Here is a 25771-nt window from a genome sequence, read left to right as displayed (position 1 = left end):
TAACATAAAAGATATTCCAAGTTTGTTTTGATGCCATGTGGATGACAGTATACAAGATTTAACACCTGTACATGTATTTATTTTGGATGACAACACTTTGGTCATCTTTTTAAAAAATCAATAAAGTTTGTTTTAAAAAAGGAGAAAGGGGTACGAGGTTGCTAACCCATGATTCTCTAGATGTTGCAGGACTACTCCCACCATCCCTGACTTTTGGTCATACTAGCTAGGGCTGATGGGAACTGTAGTCCAAAAACCTGGAGTGCCAAATCTTAGTCACCCCTGTTGAAAGCCTTTAATTGAAGATGGTGCTGATGTCAGTACAGACATTAATTAGGGGGGAGTCTGCTCTAGAAAGAGAGCCCACAATTATAGTTGGCATAAAACATATGTGGCCACGAGGAAGTTCATGGTCTTTGTGCACCATCCAGTTGTGTATAACGGTAATAAGCTTCATAGTCTGCTTTTAGGGTCACATTTTTTATGGAAGGCACTGAAATTCAAGTATTTATTTATTTTTAAAGTAATTATAAATAGGAAATTTTAAAAGTGTCCAAACACTTACTTGTAACATGAACTCCATGCTTATTCTGTTTTCTATGAGTCTCATAACTAGGTGGGCTTTGCACTGGAACATAGTGTAGTACTCCCATGATAATGTGTGAGGATGCTTTATAGAAAAATGCAGGTGTGATGCAGGGCTGGAAAATAAAATCAAGATCATTTCAGGAATATTTAATTTCGCATTTTAAGGGAAAGTCCCACATACAGTAGAAAGTTCAAAAATAAAAATTCAAAGGGTCAGACAGGATTCTCCTAATCCAGCAATTGAAAAGTACTAATTAAAACTCTGATCATATTAAGAACAGGGGCTCAAGAAGTACGCTTACAAATTTTACTCAGTGTTTTTAAAAAAATATTCCCAGGTAAACTGTGGGTGTAAAACTAAAACTATCTGGGTAAATTGCAAAATATGAAACATTCAACATCGGCAATTTACTTCTGACAGGAGCACAGAAGGGAGGAAAGAGAAGAAATGATGACTACCCTATATTCTCTTCCATTGAGTACTTTAAAAAAGATATGAGAAGACTCTTTCGGCTAAGGAAGACAGCAGTAATTACAATGGGGTAGTATTCAATTAAGTTTACTCAGAGCAGACACAATTAAATTAATGGACCTATCTCAGATACATTCATTAATATCAATGGGTCTACTCTGAGTAGCACATGTTACTCCTGAACCTCTCCTTTGAGTCACCAAAAGCAGTCATCTCACTGCTGGACCTCACAGAAGCGACTTTCACCTTAGCCATCACTGGGCACCTCCAAACTGCCTAGCCAGCAGTGCTTCAAGCAGCAAACCAGTGGTAAGGAGCCAGTGAAAAGGATCTATAACTTACTGGAGAAGAGGTATTTAAGCAGCCTTTTGCTTTCAATTATAGCCTCTTTAATAAAACTATTCTCGGACATTTGAATTGGGCAACTCAAGTTGAACAACTGTTCCCTTTCATCTCATATTGCTTATAAATCCATGTTGCCATCCCAATATAACCAGTTTAAGACTTCGGATGTAGTATTTCAGCACCATTTAATGAGCTATAAAGTCACCTCCCTCCATATGGCTACATAGAATGAGGTTCGTCAGCCATATGCTCTATTTTTTTTTTTTTAAACTGCAGTTTGCTCAAAGCTGATGTGCATCAGTCATTAGGACTCTAGTGCTTGTAAAAATAGCAGAATGTGTATTTCAAAGTGATTTTCACACCTGTAGCAAAATAGTTTCCCTTTCCTTGGAAAGGTTTTTACTCTACTTAGCATATATTTTGTTAATATACTTCCATTCTGTAATTCAAACAAGGCAAATGTTTACCAAGGATGTCCTTTATGGGACCATTAGGTAGCTGAGGTAATGTCTCATTACTCACCTGAAGAGTGTGTGTGTGTTCATGTGTGTATTATTGGCCCTATAAATCTACTAAACATACTTGTCTTTATCTTTTCCTCCACCGAAGATTGGATGAAGTAAGACTCCACCGGTCTTCAGTTCATACACCACTATTTTGTCCAGTTCCTGAAATGCAAATAATAATAACAATAATATTGCAACGGTGTATTTGGCTACAAAAAGAAGACAAGCTGTACATGGTCTTGTTGAAGCATATTAAAATTATGAGCATATTCAATTTGGTTTCCATCTTTTCCTCTCCTTACAAATGTACCCATCAGGGTAATACTGTGCATTCAGATCACAAACCCTTCCCCTTTTAACTCAACTTCCACTACTTCACATTAAAGATAAGCTGGCACAAACATTATCTGCAAAGAGCAGAACTGCACACCACTGTGGTTTTTCAAGTGCATTTCAGATAATCCTGGGGTGCCCAAGAGACAGCTTGGCCCCTCTATTAGTTGCCCCTGTAATGTGTGATTGCCAGAGAGCGCTGAATGCATCATAAGACAAACACACACACACACTTTTCTACACAACTCTTGAAAAGATAGGCATTTTGCCTTCCTTTCCATCTGCTGCTTGGTACCATACTCTCAGTGAACAGGATGAACTGTTACTGAAAAATTGGGTGGGTTTTTTTGAGGGGGGGGGCAGATTTGTAAAAAACACAGGGCAATATTCCGATGACAACATATGAGGCTGTTTAAAAGGGGAAATGAAGACAGGGTGCAGGGTTAGAAAATTAAATCAAGATCACTTGAAAGCTTTTTATGGTAAAACCCATCACACTTGTTGACAGATGTAATAAAGACACGCAAGGAAAAGAGGCAGATGGTCTGGACTAATTCATAAACCATTCACTTGGCAGAAGGGTGTACCCCTGCCCGTACGGGCCAGTCTTGACAGACTCTAGGGTTGTGCGCCCATCTCACTCAAGAGGCCAGGGGCCAGCGCTGTCCGACGACACTTCCGGGTCACGTGGCCAGCGTGACAACGCTGCTCTGGCGAGCCAGAGCCGCACACGGAAACGCCGTTTACCTTCCCGCTAGTAAGCGGTCCCTATTTATCTACTTGCACCCGAGAGTGCTTTCGAACTGCTAGGTTGGCAGACGCTGGGACCAAACAACAGGAGCGCACCCCGCCGCGGGGATTCGAACCGCCGACCTTTCGATCGGCAAGCCCTAGGTGCTGAGGCTTTAACCCACAGCGCCAGAAGGGTGTAGGACCCCCTAAAACAGAGGCCTAATTCTCACTAAGGTAGAAAACCAGTATCTGGGCTGTTCTTTCCTCAGACAGCAAGTCAGGGCTCACATGACTGGGTGCTCGTCTGCAGGGGTGGGGAAAGAACTGCTGGGTCCTACCTGAATGGCTGTTCTGTGTCACTACACCAGAGCATCACTGAGGCGGTTTAGTGCCACCCTGTGGCCTGCAAGGGTGGGTAATTACCTTTGACCCGAAGATGGCATGGTGGGTTGCTAACACACTTCCAGAGAAAGAAAAACCTGTTCTGTTAATGCTTATGTAACCAACCCAATATAACATAATGCTTTCTCAAACAGAGCAACAGATTGAGGTTGAATCATGACAAGACAGAAGTACTGTTTTTGGGAGGCAGGAGGTGGGCAGGTGTGGAGGACTCCCTGGTCCTGAATGGGGTAACTGTGCCCCTGAAGGACCAGGTGCGCAGCCTGGGAGTCATTTTGGACTCACAGCAGTCAATGGAGGCACAGGTCAATTCTGTGTCCAGGGCAACTGTCTAGCAGCTCCATCTGGTATGCCAGCTGAGGCCCTACCTGCCTGCAGACTGTCTTGCCAGAGTGGTGCATGCTCTAGTTATCTGCTGCTTGGACTACTGCAATGCGCTCTACATGTGGCTACCTTCGAAGGTGACCCAGAAATGACAACTAATCCAGAATGCGGCAGCTAGACTGGTGACTGGGAGCGGCCACAAGAACACATAACACTGGTCTTCAAAGACCTACATTGGCCCCCAGTACGTTTCTGAGCACAATTCAAAGTGTTGGTGCTGACCTTGAAAGCCCTAAACAGCCTCGGTCCAATATACCCGAAGGACCGTCTCCACCCCCATCATCCTGCCCGGACACTGCGCTGAGGGCGTTCTGGTGGTTCCCTCACTGAGAGAAGTGAAGTTACAGGGAACCAGGCAGAGGGCCTTCTCAGTAGTGGTGCCCACCCTGTGGAACGCCCCCCCATCAGATGTCAAAGAAATAAACGATCTGACATTTAGAAGACATCTGAAGGCAGCCCTGTTTAGGGAAGTTTTTAATGACTGATATTTTGATGTATTTCTAATCTTTTGTTGGAAGCCGCCCAGAGTGGCCGGGGAAACCCAGCCAGATGGGCGGGGTATAAATAATAAATTATTATTAATAGTAATGATGATGTCACCCAAAGCAGCTTCACTGGTCAGTTACCCAGGGAACACTGTTTTGCCAAATATTTCTAGAACTGCACAAATAGGTGTTGTGTAATCTCTCACTCAGTTGTGACAGCTTCATCCTAAAATGCATCAATGGAAAGGATAGCTCCATTCGTGCATCCCCTTGTGTATCTGTGTAAAAGGATAAAGATGCTTTCAAAATCCATCGGGGTTCATTACCTCCTTGATCCAGTGCCGATACTCATTTACACCAAAGGTTTTCTTCATCCAGAGGCCATAAATATAGCCAGAGATTCCTTTCAACACCCACTCATCTGACCTGTAAGCCAAGAAGCAACGCAAGAAAAAACCCTCTTGATTTACAGAATCTCCGTGCTGAATGCACTCCTAGTGAAAATACTTTAAAAGCTAACAACTCTAGCCATCTAAATAAATAAAGGACTAATGAACCAAGAACAGATGTATATATCCTGGCAGTGAAAGAAAGCCTTAAGTGTAATTAAAATCTAGGCAACTACATCTTTTGGTATTTTTATTTAAAATATTCTCTATTATACAGAAACTTAAAAATCTATGTAAGTAAATAGACATTAAGAGCTTGTGGGTTATCTTGCACATTTAAGAAACCACAAATGTGCTATGATTGCTGTAATAGTTATAGAATTTATTTGCATTTATGCTTTATAATGATTCTCATACTCATAGCCAAAATTCAACGTGGGAGTTATCTATTTTAAGATGTACTCACCAAGACATTCTAGATATGAAACAGCCAAAAAACTGCTGGGCCAGAGCCTGAGCCAAACATCTCCTGGTCAGCGGGGTCTCATCTATTATCATTGCACTGTGCAAAAGGTTTGTGCTAAATGAAAAACACAAACAAGCATATGCACAACAGTGGCAAACAAAATCTTCAGGAGAAACAAAACTCTCCACCTCAGTTTAATCAAGTAAACATGAACAAATAATAGCAGAATTTTAACAAGAGAAGTATAAAACACATTTCTTAAGTCTTATATGGATCAGCTTCACATGCAACATGAAGCCACACCATCACTAAGTGTGAACCAACAGGTGTGTGTAGTCATAGAGTAAAAATCATGGCTGCATCCCTCCTTTGCCAAATGCATTTTGGACTGTGGTTGCAAAATTAAAATTGGGAACATTTTAAAACACCCTATGTTTCTAAACTAGCTGTTAGTGGCACCCACCCTGTGGAACGCCCACCCACCAGATGTCAAAGAGAAAACTTTTAGAAAACTTTTAGAAAACATCTGAAGGCAGCCCTGTTTAGGGAAGCTTTTAATGTTTAATAGGCTATTGTATTTTAATATTCTGTTGTAAGCAGCCCAGAGTGGCTGAGGAAACCCAGCCAGATGGGCGGGTTATAAATAATAAATTGTTGTTGTTGTTGTTGTTACTATGATTATTGTGAATACTATGCATTGGATTGAAGTCACTCTGGCAACTCTTATCTCATCAGTCGATTCTATGGCAACCTTTGGCATCATTTTATAAGCTGGAAACTGAACTGAAACGTGGAGCTAGCTCAAAGGCATCCCTTGCAAGTACACAGCTGAGTTTCAGCCAAAAGCCCAGGTCCCAGTATAACACTATCCTTGGTCCTATGAACTTAAATGATGGCACTGAGTTTCCTTTAAAAAGACAAAACAGCAAACACAAAAAACCTCTAGTGATTTGGACTGAAGTATCTCTCTACCAGCATGAGATATGATGAGGTGTGATGGATATCTGTGCATTTCTCAAATCGCTTCTTTTTAGATGGGTTAGTTCTAAGTATAGGTAAAGGTAAAGGGACCTCTGACCATTAGGTCCAGTCGCAGATGACTCTGGGGTTGCGGCACTCATATCGCATTATTGGCCGAGGGAGCTGGTGTTTGTCCGAAGACAGTTTCCAGGTCATGTAGCCAGCATGACTAAGCTGCTTCTTGCGAACCAGAGCAGCGCACGGAAACGCCGTTTACCTTCCCACCAGAGCGGTACCTATTTACTTGCACTTTGACGTGCTTTTGAACTGCTATGTGGGCAGGAGCACGGACCGAGCAATGGGAGCTCAACCCTGTCGCAGGGATTCGAACTGCCAACCTTCTGATCAGCAAGCCCTAGGCTCTGTGGTTTAACCCACAGAGCCACCCACGTCCCAGTTGGTTATAAGTACTTACCTAAAAATGCTCATGGAAGCGTAAGCAGCTACTTCAACGTAGGCCTCGTCTACGAAAACCGTCTTGAAACAGGAGTAAGGATAGCGGCACGTAAGTATCTCTTCATAGAATTCAAATACTTCGTGGAGATAAGATGTGGTGTGTTTGAGGAGTGGGAGAAGCTGGGGTAAACAGAAATGAGTCACCTACAACAACAACAAGGGAGAAAACTTTTTTAAAAAACAAAACCAAATTCAAGTTAGCAAACAGCTAAAAGAGAACTTTAGAAAATGCTGCCAATGGAAAATATAAAGATTAGCAAGTTTGACCCTGAGGTCACCATCACTGCATGCATATAGCTTAGAGATGCAGAAGATGAGGTGGTGAACTGGCTATGTAGCTTTGCTAGTCCTCCATAGCTTTCCAGAGATCCAGGAAAACAGTTAATGTGAGGCACGGCCTGAGGCTACGTACAACAGCCTATCTGCAGTATGAAGTGTCATAAAGTAGCAAGCTTTCAAGTGGGTGTTCACGGTACTTCCAGCCACTGCAATCGACTGCAAGTTACAGCAAGAATTGGTACTTCCCATAGATAAGGCAACAGACTTACGACAACACAAAAAACTTTTATAAAGCAATAGTGAGGGGAAATAGTAATATAAATAGAGCGATAAATTTATATTCCGACTTTATGATTCTGGCTGTTGAGAACTTATTTTAGCTATTATTCTATCCCTGGGCATTCAGGACAGGGAACATAATTTCTTAAGAACAAAGAAATATAACAGGACAAATTAAAAATCACTGGAAAATCCTATATGACCAATATAGCAGGAGTAAAACCCTAATCAATAACCACCCAGGAACCTCACACCAGGACAAATCACATGGATGATGATAATTATATTATTATTATTATTATTATTATTATTATTATTATTATTATTATTTATTTATTTATTTATTTATTTATTTATTTATTTATTTATTATTTATTATTTATAATAAATAATCTGGCTGAGTTTCCCCAGCCACTCTGGGCGGCTTCCAATCGAGTGTTAAAAACAATACAGCATTAAATATTAAAAACTTCCCTAAACAGAGCTGACTTCAGATGTTTTTTAAAGATAAGATAGCTGCTTATTTCCTTCACATCTGAAGGGAGGGCATTCCACAGGGCGGGCGCCACTACCGAGAAGGCCCTCTGTCTGGTTCCCTGTAACCTCACTTCTCGCAATGAGGGAACCGCCAGAAGGCCCTCGGCGCTGGATCTCAGTGTCCGGGCTGAACGATGGGGGTGGAGACGCTCCTTCAGGTATACAGGACCGAGGCTGAGAAGTGCCACACAGAGGCTGCCTATGAAAAGAATTACCTCATGCATGTATGGATCAACAAGGATTTCAAATGGTCCGATGGCCAAGGAGATGTTAGATGCTGCAGTTGGAATTGTCAGCATATAATGGAAGGTCTTTTTTCTCATATCATGAGTATACACCGTTTCCACCAGGTCTCCATTTGAGACCGCCACCATTGTGGCATCCACAGTATATTCCAGTTTCCATGTGCATAGTTCGGAGTATGAATCAACACAAGGAAACCAAAACCTGGAGAGAAAGTGAAGTCATTAAAAACCATAATCATCTTCCCAATCCACGACAAATGTTGCAGTACTTGATGTGTAGTAGGCATCTGGGGCCTTAGCTTTATCAAAACAGTACAATCCTACAAGCAGCTGACCCTTGCCAAATCTTTGATAACTGTATTCTGTCAATGCATAAACACAAAGAACTACAAAAAGCTAGCCAGTTGTTTATGTTTTGTATAATGTTGTATTGCCTGAGAAGGGGTATGTGGGATGTAAACACAGGAGCAGTCAATGACAACATTCCTAGAGTGTACATGTTAGAAGATGGGGAGGGATGTCTGTCCAGCAAGCAGGTAAACTTCCTGGGGATGGACTTCCTCTGCATGTGACCAGAGGTGGGTGTGGCCTCACCTGTGCAGGTAAATGATAAAAGCACAGGGCAGGCAGCCATCTCTCTCTCTCTGCCATCTTCCTTTGATGAGGAAACATCTAAGGATGCTCTCCTGGCTCTCAGCCAAGAGAGGAGATAAGGACTATCTTGCTACAAGATAGATTCTAAGTGTATGTAACCTTTTTAAGTCTGTCTGCCTTCTGGGATCATATTGTGAACAGAACGTGAGTAAACTCTTATACTTTTATTAAAAAAAAAAAAAAAAGCTAGCCAGTTTAGGACTCTCATGAGGCTGCTACTCCACGTTAAGAAGTTCAGTTCTACAATACTGAAAGACTGACTAGCCTGGGGAGGCTTCGGAAGTTCCCCTTCAGAAAAGTACACTGCAAGGCACACTTGAAATGTGTTTGCACCTTGGCAAGAGAGCTCCCGGGGTCCAACAGTGATGTCTTCAGTCCTTTGTTTTTTGTTCTTCTTGTTGTTGATGATACAGGAATGTACAGATTAATTCCTCCACCACCAGCCCCCTCAAAAAAACAGGGGTGGGGATGTGAAATCTATTCCGGTTCTCTTAAAGTGGCATAACATATAAAAAATGGAAAGCTAAGCAGGTAAAACGCTAAGATTTTTCCTTTTCTATTCAGACAGACCACCGGTCTTAGATGCTTTCTCATTCGTTTTAACAATGATAAATCAGACTCTGATAGCTCTGGAAATTAAATATACATTATTAAAAAGAGAAGAGAGGGTGATGAAGCACCACAGGTCAACTGACCCTATATTTACTGAGCAGCATGTACAATATCTATTTTACTGAATGACAATCAATTGAAAAGCTGCCAATTGGCAATGAGTGCACACATGGGTTATTTGTTTTCTTCCATGTAAGGAAAACGCTATGTATGAATGGTCTTAAAATATTCTGAAATGACCGCAAAGCAAAATACAGTGGTGTCCCGCAAGACGAATGCCTCGCAAGACGGAAAACCCGCAAGACGAAAGGGTTTTCCGTTTTCAGAGGTGCTTCACAGGACGAATTTCTCTATGGGCTTGCTTCGCAAGACGAAAATGTCTTGCGATTCTTGAGTTTTTTTCCGCTCCCCAACCCCTTTTTCTAAAGCGCTAAGCTGCTAATAGCCTTTTAGCAGCTAATCCGCTAATCCCTTAAGCCTTTAATAGCCGTTAATAGCCCTTAAACTGCTAATAGCGCTAATCCGCTAATGGGCTTGCTTCGCAAGACGAAAAAACCGCAAGACGAAGAGACTCGCGGAACGGATTCTTTTCGTCTTGCGAGGCACCACTGTAGGACCTCATTTAAAACTCTAACAGCACTCTTCAATTTCAAGGCCCGTGGGAAATGGGAGCATAAGACTCTGCAACTCTCACCTTGTAGAATTTTGATACCCGCAAGAGAAGACATGGGCCCCTCTCTCTGCTAAGCTTCCTTCCACGTTGGGTACCACAAAATGAAGGCCCCCTTTTGGCTGGTCCAGAGAAAAGTTGATATGTACCTTCAAGACTTTTAATTCTGCAGCAGTAAAAGAGCAACCACATAATAAAATATGTATTAATCTGGTATTTCTGGGAGAAACTTGGCAAACCCACCATTAACTATTCATTAACTTGCAAAACCACTTTGTACTCAGAACTTCAATGAACTAAGCAAGAGAAAAAGATGAAAGAATGAAGGTGAGATCTTTGATGATGACCCAGGACTCTCAAAGTGAAACAGAATTTTCTATTATAAAACAAATTTTATTGAAAATATGCACGGGAGATTATTTATTTTGGTATATATTTTTCTGCACAGAGAAGCTAGTCTATGAGGCTTGAAGTAACTCTTAAGAACTTGCCGTAATTCACATAATCAAACAGCTTGCCTGACCTACGCCTCAAAATCAAAAGCGCTCCACCAGCATTGCAGGGCTATTGAAGCCCTGCCAAAGCGCAATACGCCTGGAAAACTATTCCAGATTGCTAGCAAGTCTGTAGCACTTTCATTTTAAGGGTTTCTGTTCTTTACCATCGACGTGCTTCCAAAGCTCTGACGGCACCTTGATGCACAGCTCTCCATTTCCAGCATCTGGGTCCACAGCACTGACTGCAGCAGCATACGCATTGGAAAAGTAGTTGAGATTTCTCCTGCAACACAAAGGACTCAGAGTTCAAATTCAAAAAATGGATTCGGGGTCAAGAGACTTCACATGCTGCAAAAAAGCAGATGAAAAATGCCCACAACAGAAGTGCTTAAAATTGTCACCTCTAACAGTAACCACTTAGAAATGCCAACTCAACACTCATGGGCAGATTTACACCCTCTTTGAAATGTCACAAGAAAAGCTTTAAACTTAACTGAGAAAGTCATTCGATAAGCCTCAGACAATTGCAGTGAAAATCCTCTCCATCGCTCCACTTATCTTGACTTCATGGGGCAAGGGCACACGGAGCAGGGTCCGCCCTACACAATGGAACTGGAAACTGAAGCACGTATGGAGAGAGGGAGTCTCCAAAATATGTCAGTCCCAGGCCACAAAAGACGTCGAAAGGGTAGGATCCAACAAGATCAATTGGGCCAGGAAGCCAAATCAGCAGCCAGCACGATTGCCAGAAAGTATATTATTCTGCCGCCTCACATTTGACAAAATAACTGTCTGAATAACTATAGCAGGGGTCGGCAAACTACGGCTCCTGGGGTCCTAAATCCAGCTCACCTGGCCATTTAAAAACCTGCCGCGCAGCCGAGACTCCTGGCGATGACGACGGGAGGAAGAGGCTAAGCGGCGGCGGCTCTGCCAATCACAACGCCGTGCCTGGTTTATCTCAGCGCGGCGCAGTGACGTCTCTGCCAATCAAACGTCACGCCTGGTTTACCTCAGCAGCATTTGATTGGCAGAGATGTCCCCACACTGCGCTGAGGTAAACCAGGTGTGGAGTTTGATTGGCAGAGCTGCTGTCGCTCGGTCTCTTCCTCCCATTGCTGCCCTGGTGCTCCTGTGGGCCAGAGGGCGGAGCGGAGGAGCTCGCTCTGCCTACCCGCATCATGAGAAGCAGCGGCAGCGGCGGCAGCCCCTGGGAAGGTAAGAGCAGCGCCCTCTTTCTCTAGGCGGGGAGGAAGCCCATTTCGTGCCACCGCCACCAGCCCTTCGGTGAATGAGGCAGGCGGCAAACTGAGAAGGCGGCTGGGGTGGGGAGGAGGACTACTTTGCCCCCCTTGCCTCTTCTTCTAGCTCCCCCCCCCCAGTGCCGCTTCTCCGGAGCCACCACCCCTCCTTCGCCTCGGCCATTCTCTGCATATTGAACTTGCCACCCTTTTCTCCGTGGGGCAATTGTGGGTCTGTGTGTGTGTGTTTTGGGGGGTGGCGGGAGGATGAGCAGCATGGTGGTGGGTGAGCTTGTCTGTTGAGGAGCCTTCCCCACACTGCTTTAATGCACACTTATATTATATTATATTATATTATATTATATTATATTATGCCTGCCCTTCCCCTGCCCATTCTTCCCAGTGTGCATAGGAATTCGTTCATCCCCCCCCCCAAAAAAAATATAGTCCGGCGCCCCACAAAGTCTGAGGGACAGTGGACTGGCCCCCTGCTGAATAAGTTTGATCCCTGAACTATAGACTAGCCTGGGAGATATATCGATATATTGCCCAGGACCAGTATGAGGAGCAGACCGCGATGTCGGTTTCACTCAGCGGTATATCGCTGATGAAACTGCCCCGCTTCCGAGTCCCTCCGCTAGCAGCACCCCCTGGATGAATTTGCACTGCTAGCCAATGGACTCAGGAGCACAGCAGTTTCATCAGCAATATACCGCTGAGTGAAACAGACATCGTGGTCTGCCCTCAAACCACTGCAGAAGGAGAAACAAACTGCATCAGTGAGTGCCGATACAGCTTATTTCTCCCTCCATATCTTTAAACTGCTTGCTGAGGGGCACCCAGTTGCCGCTCCCTTCAGCCAAGCATTTAATGTAGCCCCCAGTCCGGCAATGGCAGCAGGATGGGGGCTCTGTGAAACTGCCCACCCATCTGAGTGACCCTGATGTCTCAGCAGCATTGGATCGCTCAGCTGGGGTGGGAGGGGGGAGGCTTGTTCTACGCCCCAGCTGTGCGAAACCCGATGCTGCTGTGGCATCAGATGGTTCAGAAGGGGGGATGGAAGAAGCCTCCCTGCCCCCCACCCCCATATGAGCAATCCGATGCTGATGAGGCTGGCTGCGGCCAAAGCGGCTTGTTTCAACATCGCGGTATGTCGCCGAACCGTGATGTCTGGCTGGTGATACACCGTGATGTTGAAAATCTAACATCACCCATCCCTACTATAAAGGTAAAGGTAAAGGGACCCCTGACCATTAGGTCCAGTCGCAGATGACTCTGGGATTGTGGCGCTCATCTCATTTTATTGGCCAAGGGAGCCGGCGTACAGCTTCCGGGTCACGTCGACAGCACGACTAAACCGCTTCTGGTGAACCAGAGCAGTGCACAGAAACGCCGTTTACCTTCCTGCCAGAGTAGTACCTATTTATCTACTTGCACTTTGACGTGCTTCAAACTGCTAGGTTGGCAGGAGCTGGAACCGAGCAACGGGAGCTCACCCCGTCGCGGGGATTCGAACCGCCAACCTTCTGATCGGCAAGCCCCAGGCTATGTGGTTCAGACCACAGCGCCACCCGCTGTCTACTATAGACTGCCTTATATTACTGAAACCATTCTTATTGTGGTGCTGATCTTTTCCTAAATGGATGATAATATACAATGTGTGTGCTGTATGTTCAGTTTTAACTTTTTGCATATTACATTTCAGGCCGCAAACGCATGGAAACTCAGAGTTAAAAAAGCAACCTTCCAAAACCAAGCCACAACGAATCCCATTCATTACCGCCAGCTCATCTACATCCTGTTGCACTCTAATGGTGGTGATTTCACAGTCAATTGAGCTCCTTGGCTGGGTGGCTTTGCACCATACCCTTAACAGTCTTTTAAAGGCTGATCTAATGAAGAACAGAGAATACCTTTCTTAGTTGGAGTCCTACAGCAAGTTCTTCACAGAACTAGTTTTACAAATATGTAGCATTGCTTTCTTTCCTCAATGAGCTCAAGTACATCTCCTAAGAGATACTTTTCAAAACTAGCAATATCATGCCTAGAACGAGTCAATAAAATTCAGCGACGAAAAGGAGGGAATAAAACTGCCCTTTCTTTCTCCGTTTGACTTAAAGGTTTATTAGATGCACCACTATAGTTTACTTTTTTACAATATGCCCAACATGAGCACTATCCACAAGGTTCAAACACAAAAAAGAAGTCACAATACTTTCTTTCCCACACCAACTCATCTTCCAGAGAAAAAGGAGGGTTTTGTACAATGAAAGGGTTTGAGCCAAATTAAAACCTCACAAAAATCAGACATGACCTCATTTCAAAGCTTTCCTTCCACCTCATTCCCTACCCACCACATACTGAGTAAACTTCATTATGAATTTTTGAAATCTAACGTGGAAAACTCAAGAGGCTAAACTGATTATTCATGAATAGCCCAGAGGTTATTCATGCATAGTCCAGAGGATGTAAACACCTCAGTCCTGAAGGACAAACTTCAAGCCAGAAAGAATTTTTGACCATTTACTAAGAAAACATGTTAGCTCAGTTTTTAGCCTTTGATAACACTATGGCTGGTGCACAAGTGGTGACTTGCATGTATAAATAAGCAATTCCAGATCAAACATCATAGGCAGAACTTTCACTACCATCTCACACCTTCATTAAACATGGTACTCTTCCATTGAGTCAATTCATACATTCAAAAAGGAGTCATTGAGTGAGATGATCAACAACAATCAATGTTCATGGTGTGCAAATTAGCCCTAGCTTTCCAATTATGCTTTTTTACTTGTTGAAATCTATCCAAATCTGAAGGCTTGGAGCATGTTACTACCAGCTAAGTAGCAAGAGGAACAACAAGAGGATACCCACTAAAGTGGTACCTCGGTTTTCGAACAGCTTAGTTCCTGAACAACTCAGTACCTGAACACTGCAAACCCGGAAGTAGGTGTTTCGGTTTTCGTACTTCGCCTTGGAAGCTCCTGAATTTCCGTTTTTACTGTTGTGCAGCTCATTTGAGTCCCCCGCATAGTAATTAAGGCTTTTTTCATCTTGTTTTACCCTTACGCAGCAAATTTAAGTAATAAACGTTTTTTTCATCCCATTTGTATCCTTGAGCAGCTAATTTAAGTCCCCCCCCCCCCAATCATAATTAAAGCGTTCCGTTTCTGACTACAGAGTTCTGAGGTGATATTTGGTCTTTTATTTTTGCTATCTTTTGCATTTTTGTTTGTGTGCCTTTTTCATTTTTGTGACTGTGGCTTGTTTTTCATTTTATGAGCGAGTGACTGATTGATTGTGTGACTGCAAAAAGGGATAAAAGCCCCCCATCCAAACAATGACTATCATCAGTGCAGGTAAGAAAAAAAATTAATTTTAATTTTTATCATCTACAATACTGTCTTATTTATTTTATAGTACAGAACATTGATTACTACTTTCATTTTATGGATCAATGATCTTGTTAGATAGTAAAATTCATGTTCAATGGCTGTTGTAGAGGTTGTTTTTAAAAGTCTGGAACAGATTAATCCATTTTGCATTACTTTCTATGGGAAAGTGCGCCTTGGTTTGGGAACACTTTGGTTTTGGAACAGACTTCCGGAACCAATTAAGTTTGAGAACCAAGGTACCGCTATATTTCAAGTCAGAACTACCACATGCTAACTTACCACTTTACACTTTACATTTGCCATTTTACTGCCACTTTGGAGAGGGGTCCTTTTGAAGCTCCTTGCAATCCTTTTTGTTTTATTTTGTTTTAACCATCTTTAACAAATTGTATGCTACGCCAGTAAATGCAGTCTATCTGTACACTTAATTCTTTCCAGAATCAGACGCAAGCCCAGCAAAAATAAACCATCCGTAAAGCGATTCTTAATTTGTGCCTTGCCCTAATGGCATTTTCATATTTTAAATCTTTTAGTGATTATCACAAATAATAAGCACCAGAAATAATAAACAACACAAGTCTCAACTTCAATATGAATTTCAGGGATATTCAAATCAACTTACTTTAAAGTAAATATGATACAGGAATATTCTGCCTCTAATTATCACCAAGGGACAGCTTTCCGAAATGTCTGTATCTAGAGGGAACTTGTGGTTAGATACTAAATACCAGTGGGTTCACAGACAGAAATGGGCCATATTTTATGTAATGAGAGGTAGACTCCTTGGAACAGAGGCTAGTATTTCACAGAAACCATTATTTATTTTGTTCTCTTTTTCACATGTGCATTGGTCCTGTTCAAATATGTGACTCACTGTAGAGGAATCTATTTAGAGGACCATTATGGTGGAGGGGGTGTCTTATGGGTAAGCTTACTTTCCATACAAATGGTAGCAGCTGAGAAGTGGAGATCTGGATTGACATCCTTTCGTTATATATTCATTTGTATTTAACACTAAAGCTCCGTTGCACTTACTGATACTGAAGGCCCAAGTCTCAACTTAAAACCAGTGCAAGCCTGTTAGAAGATTCTTACATACTGCTGAAAATTGAGTTTGTTAGGCACCTGTAGTCGTTTATTAAAAATAAAAATGTATCAAAAATAAAGATGTACTTTGCCCAGGGGTACTGTTTGCTAAGAGAGACTCTGGCCTTTGTTGTGACAAAACAAAAAACCTTTCTCTGGGTTGTACATCTGTCATGGATTTATTTGGCAAGATGCATAGTTAATCTAGACTATTCCAGCAAACTATTATTTCAGCTAGTTAAACTAGTTGGGGCCTCTTTCACCACAACCTTAATATATAAAGATGCTACATAGAAGAACTCTTTTTAGGCGTCTTACTCAAAAATACACGTATTTGTGAATTATGGGTCTAAGAGTTGGTTGTTTCCTGTTGGCTCAGATACGCAACATCACTATGTATCCAGAATGGCTATTGCAAAGCAGGATAGTTGGTAGAACACGAGACTCTTAATCTCGGTTGTGGGTTCACGCCCCATGTTGGGCCAAATATTCCTGCATTGCAGGAGGTTGGACTACATGATCCTGGTGGCCCATTCCAACTCCACAATTCTATGATTTGGTGGGAAAGCACTGTCCTCCTCCACAAACCCATGTCTTAAATAAAGCCAGCAAAGCTTTCTTTGTACCACCCAGAGTCTCTGCTTGCACATGTATCCTTTTTATACAAGAGGGTATGGTGTCGTTGGGAGTCAGGTAGGCAGCAGGAACCTAAAGTGTAAGAATGTGCCATCATTTCCCAACAATGTCCACTAAAAGAAATACTTAGCATCATTGTAACATTTTCTCTAAATACAGTGGTGCCTCACAAGACGAAAAGAATCCATTCTGCGAGTCTCCTCGTCTAGCGGTTTTTTCGTCTTGCGAAGCAACCCTATTAGCGGATTAGCGCTATTAGCGGTTTAGCGGCTGTTAGCGGCTATTAAAGGCTTAAAGGGATTAGCTGCTAAAAGGCTATTAGCAGTTTAGTGCCTTAGAAAAAGGGGGTGGGGAGCGAAAAAAAATCGCAAGACATTTTCGTCTTGCGAAGTAAGCCCATAGAGAAATTCATCCTGCGAAGCGCATTGAAAAACGGAAAACCCTTTCGTCTAGCGGGTTTTCCGTCTTGCAAGGCATTCGTCTTGCGGGGCACCACTGTAGTCAAAGCACTTCACATACTTTATCTCAACAATCTTTCCAACCATCCTGCATGACAGGCCAATGCTATCGTTCTCATCAGTGCTATTTTTCTGGAAAATGAGGTGCTGGAACTCACTATGAACACCTCCTTCATTCTCTCAGAATGGCAATGGCGCACAGTTGAGAGGTGCCAGAATTGAGTTCCAGTGAGTTCTGCCTGAAAAAAGCCCTAGTTATTATATTTCAGAGTGAGGCTGCAATCTAAAATATGCTTCATTGGAACCATTTCATTGAAATCCATGTCATATCATTTTGGGTCAGTATGGTTAGGATGAGGCCATGAGACAGTAGGATCTAGCTGCTAGGTTGAATTCAAAAGTCCTCCAAACCATGGGCCCCTTTGACAGCTGGGTAAGGCTGCCCAATTGCGGCATTATCAAGATGTCAAGTGCAGCATTTTCTTTTGCCTGCACATTGTCTGAAAGTAAGCAATGCAGGCCACTGTGAGAACAGGACGCTAGACTAGATGGATTTTTGGCTTGATCCCAGACTCTTCGTATGTTCCATATTATCTCAAAAACTTCAGATTTGTGAAATACTAAGACTTCCCATCATTACTTCACTTTTGACGCCTATTAAATGTGTTGATCAATCTTGTGCTTCAAGAACACTCATGACTCAAACCCCACTTCATACCCTATCAAAAAAAAATATTGATCACTATTCCAGAGACGGTAGCAACTATGAACTATTTACTTACTGTTTCGACTCATGGTGACAAACCTCCAGCGTGGGGTCATTATAAATAAAAGCTGCTTCCAGATCGTTGACTCTCACTCTGTATATCCTACATTGTTTACTGTTCAGCTTTATTCTATTCAGATTCGCAACTGTGGGAAATATTGTCAGCTCCACGTAACCCTGCACAGATTTAAAAGAACATCATCAGGGACACACATATTTTCTTCTTAAACTGCAGAAGTTTACACTCCAAAGCAATTTAGCTTTATAAATACTATTATAGCTTCAAAATGAGTTTCTTTTTGCATCAACTGAAAGGTTTAAAAAGCGCACCAGCTCTCACCAGGTTGCTTCTCATACTGCTTGTTAAGGACACACTCGGTGTCAGAAGTGAGAAAGTAACAAGAGGAGTGCAATGTTCCCTTTAATCAACAAAGAAAGTACAGCTAGGGTGACTAAATGCAAATGAGGACAGGGCTCTTACATCTTTAGCAGCTGTGCAGAAGGAGGAATTTCACCAGGTGCAGCTTGTCATTGTTGCAACTATTAAAGCAGAGGTGGGAAGCCTGTAGTCTTCCAGATGTCCTTGGACTCTAGCCCCCATCAGTCCCAGCTAGCATAGCCAATGCTCAGGGAAGATGGGAGCTACAATGCAACATCTGAAATCACCAGCACCCTATCCCTATATTAAAGGGACAGGAGCCCTGTTTGTGTGTTTGTTTTTTGGCCACCCTACATCCAGCATGAGATGCCATGATTCTCCTTCACAGGAGAACTCTCCTTCACAGAAACTAGGGGGCACATTCCTACACTTTTCAAGACTTGAAAATGCTGCTTGTCCTGAGACACAACCAGTCCTTTTGGTCTCTGGTTCTCCCCTTCCTATTTGTTCACACTTTTAACACCAAGCTCACAGCAGCATTTATGAGAGCGTCCCGCTTTCCCTCACAACTACCCTGCGAGTTAGGTGCCTGGCCCAACATCATGGAGCGAGTTACATAACTGAGCATTAAAATTTTGTCCCGTGTTCCCGGAGAAGCTACTCAGACACTAAACCCAACCACAGCTCCTTCACAGTAAATGTGAAGGTATAGCAACAAACAACTGGAGGCAGGATCACGATCCCATCAAAGCAAGTATGCCTTCTTCGCTTTGACCTAAAAAACAAAACCCCACCCTAACATAACTTATTCAGTTCTCCCCCGTGAAACCAAGAAACAAGAGACACAACTTGGTTGGTGGCACTCATTCATCTGCAGCCCGGGGGTAAGCACATAAAAACAGAGCATGTGGAATATATTACGGGTTCCTGGGAACACAAAAGCTCATGAAAAATGAAAGAATTCAGCACTGAAATCCATCAATCTCCATCAACACAAGGATGTTGCGCTAGAACCTCCAAACAAGAATTCAGTCATTCATGTTTTATTTGCTCGATAACTCCTTTCAGGAGACAGGAATTTTCTTCCCTCTATTTGTAAACATCGGGATTGACTACTGCAATGTGCTCTTTGGGACTGCTCATAAACGGCTTTCAGCACACAGCAACCTACCCTGTCAAGTGTGGAACAGTACTTATATGTTGATATCGTTCCACATTTTTTATGTAAGTATCAATAAAAATAGACCTATATAAAAAGGTGTGGAACAGTATCATCATATAAAACCTGAGTAAAACTGCATCCTTTGCCTTTTAGCTTTTTAGTGTGATGGCACTGACTTTTAACACTATTTATAAACTACCGTATCTACAATTTGTAGATGAAGTGGGATCATCTCCCTGACCCCCCCCCCCCATTAAAGAATTATGCAATGGCTTTGATGTTTCATATCTCAGGAAACACTTTTCCTATTAAGAGCCGATCTGGCTATTAAGATCAAACACAAAAATCCTGTCAAAAACCAGCCATCTCAATATCAATCATACCAGAAAGTGGAACAAGGTTTCTCCATAATGGTTTTGGAGTTGTGGAATTCCCTTTCAACAGAAACATACCTGAGCCTCCCTGTGGCAGCTTTTGGAAAAGACCACAATATTTTCTCTTTTAAGTGGGTATTGCATGTTAAGTGAATTTTATTATTTTCTTTTTATGATGTGTTTTGAAGATTTTATTTTCAGAAATAAATTTTGCTGTTTATTAACCTGAGCCCATCTTAAACAAATAAATAACCAGTGGGTAAATGCTAAATTTATCTGGCTTTAATATTTTAAATATTTGAATGGTTTATGCCTAACCTATCCCTGAGGTCTTGGCGGTGAAGCTGATCCTTCACACTTCTTAGGTGTGGCTTTTTTGGCTCCATAAACAATTCCCTGCTGTTGTGATTGCAATCATTTTAACAGGTTTCAGTTCAGCGTAAACTCTCACTAATGTCAATTGAGGTAGCACGAAACTTTTGAGCACTTCTGCAAGCAAGCTGTAAAATTGTCAGTCAGTGGCAGTTGCAGGCCAGCTTAATGGTAAAGAACAAAAGGATAGGCTAGGCAGCTAAAGAAAAGGATAAAACTCCTCTAGAATAACCTCTCTGGCCATTGGTATTTTGCAAATATTACAGCAGAAATGTGAGGTTGTTTGTTGTCACAAAATGGGATGCATGGCATACATAGCATGAAGAAAACACAATTAACCAACTATAAAAGTGAATCCCTTAATAGCCAGAAGAGTAGAGGCTTATGACGTAGACTTTCACTACATTAATTAAATAGGAACATGGGAAGCTGGCTTATACCAGGTCACGCTATTTGTCCATCTAGTTCAGGACTGCCTGGTCCAACTAGCAGTGGCTTTCTGGGGTCTTGGGCAGAAAATATTTTTCATCACCTGGTACCTGGTTCTTTTTGTTGGAGATTCTAGGGACTGAGCCTGGGACCTCCTGTACACAAAACATGTACTCTTCCTTTCCTTGGGTTAAGAACTTAATTCGTTTTGGAGGTCCATTCTTAACCTGAAACTGTTCTTAACCTGAGGTACCACTTTAGCTAATGGGGCCTCCCGCTGCCGCTGTGCCCCCACCACACGATTTCTGCTCTTATCCTGAAGCAAAGTTCTTAACCTGAGGTACTATTTCTGGGTTTGCGGAGTCTGTAACCTGAAGCGTCTGTAACCCGAGGTACCACTGTATACTTACAACAACAGATTTTCTCTGGAAATTTATGTTGTTGATACAGACCACCTGGTGGGTTGTGCTGGGGAAAGGAAGAAAAAATTCAAAATAAAGATCTTGATGTGTATAAGCTTGCAGAGAACTAGAAAATAAGTTATCAAACCATCTGTCTGCCTGCACTCATGTGTCACATAACAGATTTTAGACACAGGCCATCCTGAGTACTTCATCATAAAGAATTATTGCACCCTCCATAAGTGGCCAAGTATCAAGCTGGTATCAAGTAAACAACGCCTATATTGTATGTGAGTGTGCACCACATTTAACACTGCAACAAATAGAGAAGATTCCTTCTATATATACTGAGAAAATATTATCTGCATTAATAGAAAACAATTTATAACATCAGTTGTGGGATCAGAAATATCAGTAAATTTTTTAATATTCTATTATATACTCAAGCAGCTAGACATGTACAACTGAAGCTTCTCTCCTGGGTGGGATTCTAGTTAAAACACATCCACCCCAGCAATTCCAACCCAAAGAGGCCAACTACAATCATGCAATAGTTTTAGCACCCTTTTTCCTCTATAGTTCTCAGCTTGTTTGGCACTTCACATCACAATTAGCCATCACCAGAAACAAATGTAGGTAATTTCCAGTATTTTCTGCATCAAAAGTACAGTATTCTGAAGTCAATGCAATAGCATAACATGAGAAGTTAAGCTGAGATAAAAAAATATATTCTTAAAGAGCCTCAAACCAATAGAAATAATTGACAGTGGCTGAGGCAACCCAGGCCGATGGAAGACGTATTTCATTGTTGTTGTTGTTGTTGTTGTTGTTGTTGTTACATACAAATATTTCAGTTCAACTTGCTTGTGGATCATGCATGGTACTTTCATGTTCCAAGCAAATTTTGATGCCTAAGGAACTAAGGTCACAAGTCTAATTCTATGTACTGAAAGTAGGCCTCACTGAATTCAACAAGACTTACTGTACTTTCAAGTTGAAATAGTTAGGAGTGCACTGTACATATTTACATGTATCAGGGAAAAACCAAAAATGCAGTTTCCCACATTTTACTGGAATTGATTTATATTACCAAACTAGTTGTTAAAATGTAACTTCAATTTCTCTCCAGTTTCCTGATCACAATGTAGGTTTTTTAAACAATCTGCAGCTTTCTGGACTCCAAAGGCCTATTGCTTCAATTTACAAACATCAACCTATGGTCATAAGAAAAGAAACAGTAGCAGATACTTATAATTTATAAGGTCTTGGGCTTTCAAACCCCTTGTCTCCTTTCTTCCTGTTCATCATAAATAGTAGTACTGAACCTTGATGAAAATCAAATACACATCACAAGCCTCATTAGCAGTCTTTTCAAAGGTAAATTTAATTCTTCCTTTCTTGGCTGATTTCTTCCCATTAAAGATCTTTCACCAGAAAATTTTAGAATAGTCCAAAGAAATGTCCAAAGAGGCAACATTGCCCATAAAGCATTTTCGGAGTGTGAATACTTCAGATTTTGGGAGACCTAACCTACTAATACTGACCTCTTAAATTAGGGAGAATTATATATGTATCAAACTTAGTATCTGTTGTGCAACTTACTGACATTTAGTAAGGTAAGGGGATGCTTCCTAGAAAGAGAACTTCTCCTACCCCAGGTTAAAAGATGACAACTTCTGAATCCTCTAAAGACCTACCAAAGCAAACTAGATACATCTCTCTTTTTTGTGTAGGCATTTAGCTATTTACAAATTTTTTAAAAGAGAGAGATCTCTTGTCTTGTAGTCTATTTACTAAAGAAGCGACAGCAGTTGTCAGTGATTCCTGGCTAACTTGATAGATGCACTTTTAGAACAAAAACTGGTTACTGACTAGGTTTCTATCTGGGAGAAAGAATCCTGACATAATGCAGTATGCAACCTTCCTGATTTGCGGGGGCAGCATCTGGACCTAGGAGCGGGCGAAGCTGCTGCTGAGCTGCCCCCAAACTATCCTATGGGTATATAGTTACCCTTCCTTGAGCCAGGGCTGGGTACAGCCTTTCTCTAGAAAGGCGATGCCAACAAGGGGACTCCTGATCTGCGAGGTCGCATCTGGTTTAAGCAGGTGCGTTGGCATCTGTCAGGGCTTCTAGTCAGGTCTAGAGGGATCTAGCCAGCATGGAGCCGGCTTCCTTTTGGAGCGTGTCTAGGAAGGGGGCGCTTTTCCTGTGGGTCTCCCAGGATGATTCCCGTTTCACGGCAGGGATGTGTTGCTAGAAATGGGGTGGGCATGAGGGCTACTGAAGCTCCAGCTAGGAATTTGGTACGAGGAAGGAGAGCTTGTTCTGAGGCGAGGAGCTGCCGCAACTTCAACTCCCGAGGGGCTATTCTTCAGCGGGCGCGGCTGCCTCGTTGAGGGGACCGTCGCTAGTCCTCATGAAAAGCGAGGGAGGCGGTAGGTGTCCTGTGAGGAACAACGACGTCCGAGGGAGGCAGCGGCTGCAGCTCGGAGGCCTCCTTTTAGAAGGGTCCCGCCGGGGCCTGAGAGCGAAGTCTGGGCGGTCAGCGGCTCCCAGGAAGCGAGGCGTCTCTCTCCACGGCCCGCGGCTCCCCTTAGGCCCGCTTCCAAGTACACAATCAGCGGCTCGCTTCTGGCGAGGCGGCCGCCATTTTGCTCGCAACCTTTGACCTCACGTTAAAGTGGGCGGGAAGGTCGTCGACGCAGTAGGTTTGTTAAACCCCACCTCTCCCCTCGCGCTCCCGTTTCAGATTCGTCAGCGCGCCAATCAAGAGGCCGCGTCTCACGCGTACGCACGAAGGCGAAGAATGCTCACGCGGAGCGAAACGAAGCCGCCTATTGGTGGACCCCGTTACCACGGCGACCTGGATTTGCTTTGGGGAAGTAGCTCGCGCCCGTTGGGAAGCTTGAAAGTGGTTTGAGGGAAGAGTTTCGCGCGCAGGCGCAGTGATTCCTCCCTCAGGCTGCCCTAAGCAAGTTGGGAAATAATTATCATTTTCAGAGCTTTTTTTTAGTGGCTCTCCCTTAAGTTAGAAAGAGCATGCCTAGGTTTTGTACCTTTCTGGCATAGGCTTCTTCGTTTTGCACCTCAGGCTGTGTCCCCTTTGGAAACAAAAATTAATATTTTTGTTTGTATTTGGAAACACAATAAAATATAGCAGCACGCCTAGCGCCTCCTAGAGAAGCATTCTTTGATCTGATTTGCAGATGTGCTTCTGAGCAGACTGTGCCTCTTTCCTTTTCATAGAGGAAATCTTCCCATTGACAGTTCATAACAATAAACCATCCATGCAAACGCCAAGAGTCCTGCTGGATCAGACTGTTGCTTTTGGCATCCTCTGGAGAGACTGTTGGGTTGAAATAAGTGACAGACGAGTAGTTGGTGTCATGTGGGAGGCATCTCCCAGACCAAGTCTCGGAGAGTCCCTTTTATTGTGTATTACCCCAATTGCCTCATATATGCTTGGTGCTGATTGGTTACACGTGGGGTGCGTACAAGCGTTACAGTGTTGCATACACATACGAGGGGTTACATTACGCATCATTAGATAGAGCACAGGAACACAGTAATCTATGATTGATAGGGTGGTACTCAGATTATACAGAGTGCACTTAACATTCTTCCAGTCTGCGATGATAAAGAGAGGATGTATATAGTTAGATAGGAAGGTCATGACATCACTTAGACATTCCGAGCTGCGAGCTGGCCATGCCAGGGTAGCTTGGAAGGGAATGTACAGAAATACCACCTATGCAGGATCTCTAAGAAAGCAACAGGAAAGCAATACAGGAAAGCAATACTCTACAAGAGACAATGGAGTGCGCCTCTGGGGATGAAGTCAAACCACTGCATTACCAGCACCAGTGACCTTCCCAGGGTGCAAGCCTGGGCAGTGTGTCTGGAGGTCCTAGGCTGCCCCGACTACAAGACACCCCCCCCCCTCAGCCTCACTGATGTGATCCAAAGGAAAACACAGCAATACTGTTTTGGCATCTGCTTGGCTGCAGGAGTTGTTGGAAGGAGGCATACAAAGCACCATCCAGCCATCTAAGGGACTCCACACTGGATTTGTGTAGGGTTTACTCCTGAGCCTTTTCTTCTCCCAGTGGTTTAGGATCAGAGTTTTCCTTCTCCTAGATGGCCTCCCTTTCCTGGTTGATGAGCCCCATCTGCTCTTCATTTCCCTCTGCAGCACATGCAGAAACCGCCTGCTTGAACGTTGGACCCCACTATTGGTCTCTTCCACTCAATCTGCCTGCCTGCTTCGCATGAAGGGTCAAACTAAAGGGCCATCAAATTCAGCATCCTGTTTCCCACAGAGGCTGATCATTCCCATAAGGGAATGAAGGAAATAGCCCTCTCCCATCATTGCTCCCGGAAACAGTAACAAGTTGCAACTGAACCTGTAATTGTCATACTGCTATCATTGTAACACACGTATTGAAGCATGGATAAAGTTACCCATGTAAGCATATTAACACCCTGTCGTGTTCAAATGCGAGTCAACATTACCTGTAGCATGCTGCCACAGTGCAAAGTGTATTTAAAATGTGACAGGGCTGCTACACAGGAGCATTTTAGCTGTGACTCACATCCAATGTCTTTCATCCACAGCAAGGAGTCTACAAATAGGGCAAGACCTGTTTAGATATCATTGGCCAAGTCCAAAGAGATAGCATGGTGACCTGTTTCCCATCCCACCCCAGACCTGTATCACAAG

General features: G+C 43.0%; 1 protein-coding gene across 1 annotated transcript in view; it reads right to left on the bottom strand.

Annotated features, from left to right (window-relative positions):
• The window catches only part of TAF2 (TATA-box binding protein associated factor 2), a 62686-nt gene extending 38954 nt beyond the window's left edge, over positions 1-23732 (bottom strand). The window contains exons 1-11 of the mRNA XM_083450417.1: positions 22303-23732; positions 21060-21114; positions 17950-18110; positions 10516-10634; positions 9879-10020; positions 7889-8120; positions 6538-6722; positions 5103-5216; positions 4574-4673; positions 1988-2073; positions 566-701 (exon numbers count right to left, since the gene is read on the bottom strand). Of these exons, the coding sequence (XP_083306543.1) occupies positions 566-701; positions 1988-2073; positions 4574-4673; positions 5103-5216; positions 6538-6722; positions 7889-8120; positions 9879-10020; positions 10516-10634; positions 17950-18110; positions 21060-21114; positions 22303-22358 (1386 nt within the window). The 5' untranslated portion in view covers positions 22359-23732. The remainder of the gene's footprint in view (positions 1-565; positions 702-1987; positions 2074-4573; positions 4674-5102; positions 5217-6537; positions 6723-7888; positions 8121-9878; positions 10021-10515; positions 10635-17949; positions 18111-21059; positions 21115-22302) is intronic.
• Between the last annotated feature and the right edge of the window lie 2039 nt (positions 23733-25771).

This window comes from Podarcis tiliguerta (assembly GCF_965153285.1).
Source record: "Podarcis tiliguerta genome assembly, chromosome: 7".
Classification (NCBI taxonomy): Eukaryota; Metazoa; Chordata; class Lepidosauria; order Squamata; family Lacertidae; genus Podarcis; species Podarcis tiliguerta.
This window is presented reverse-complemented; position numbering and strand designations above follow the sequence as displayed.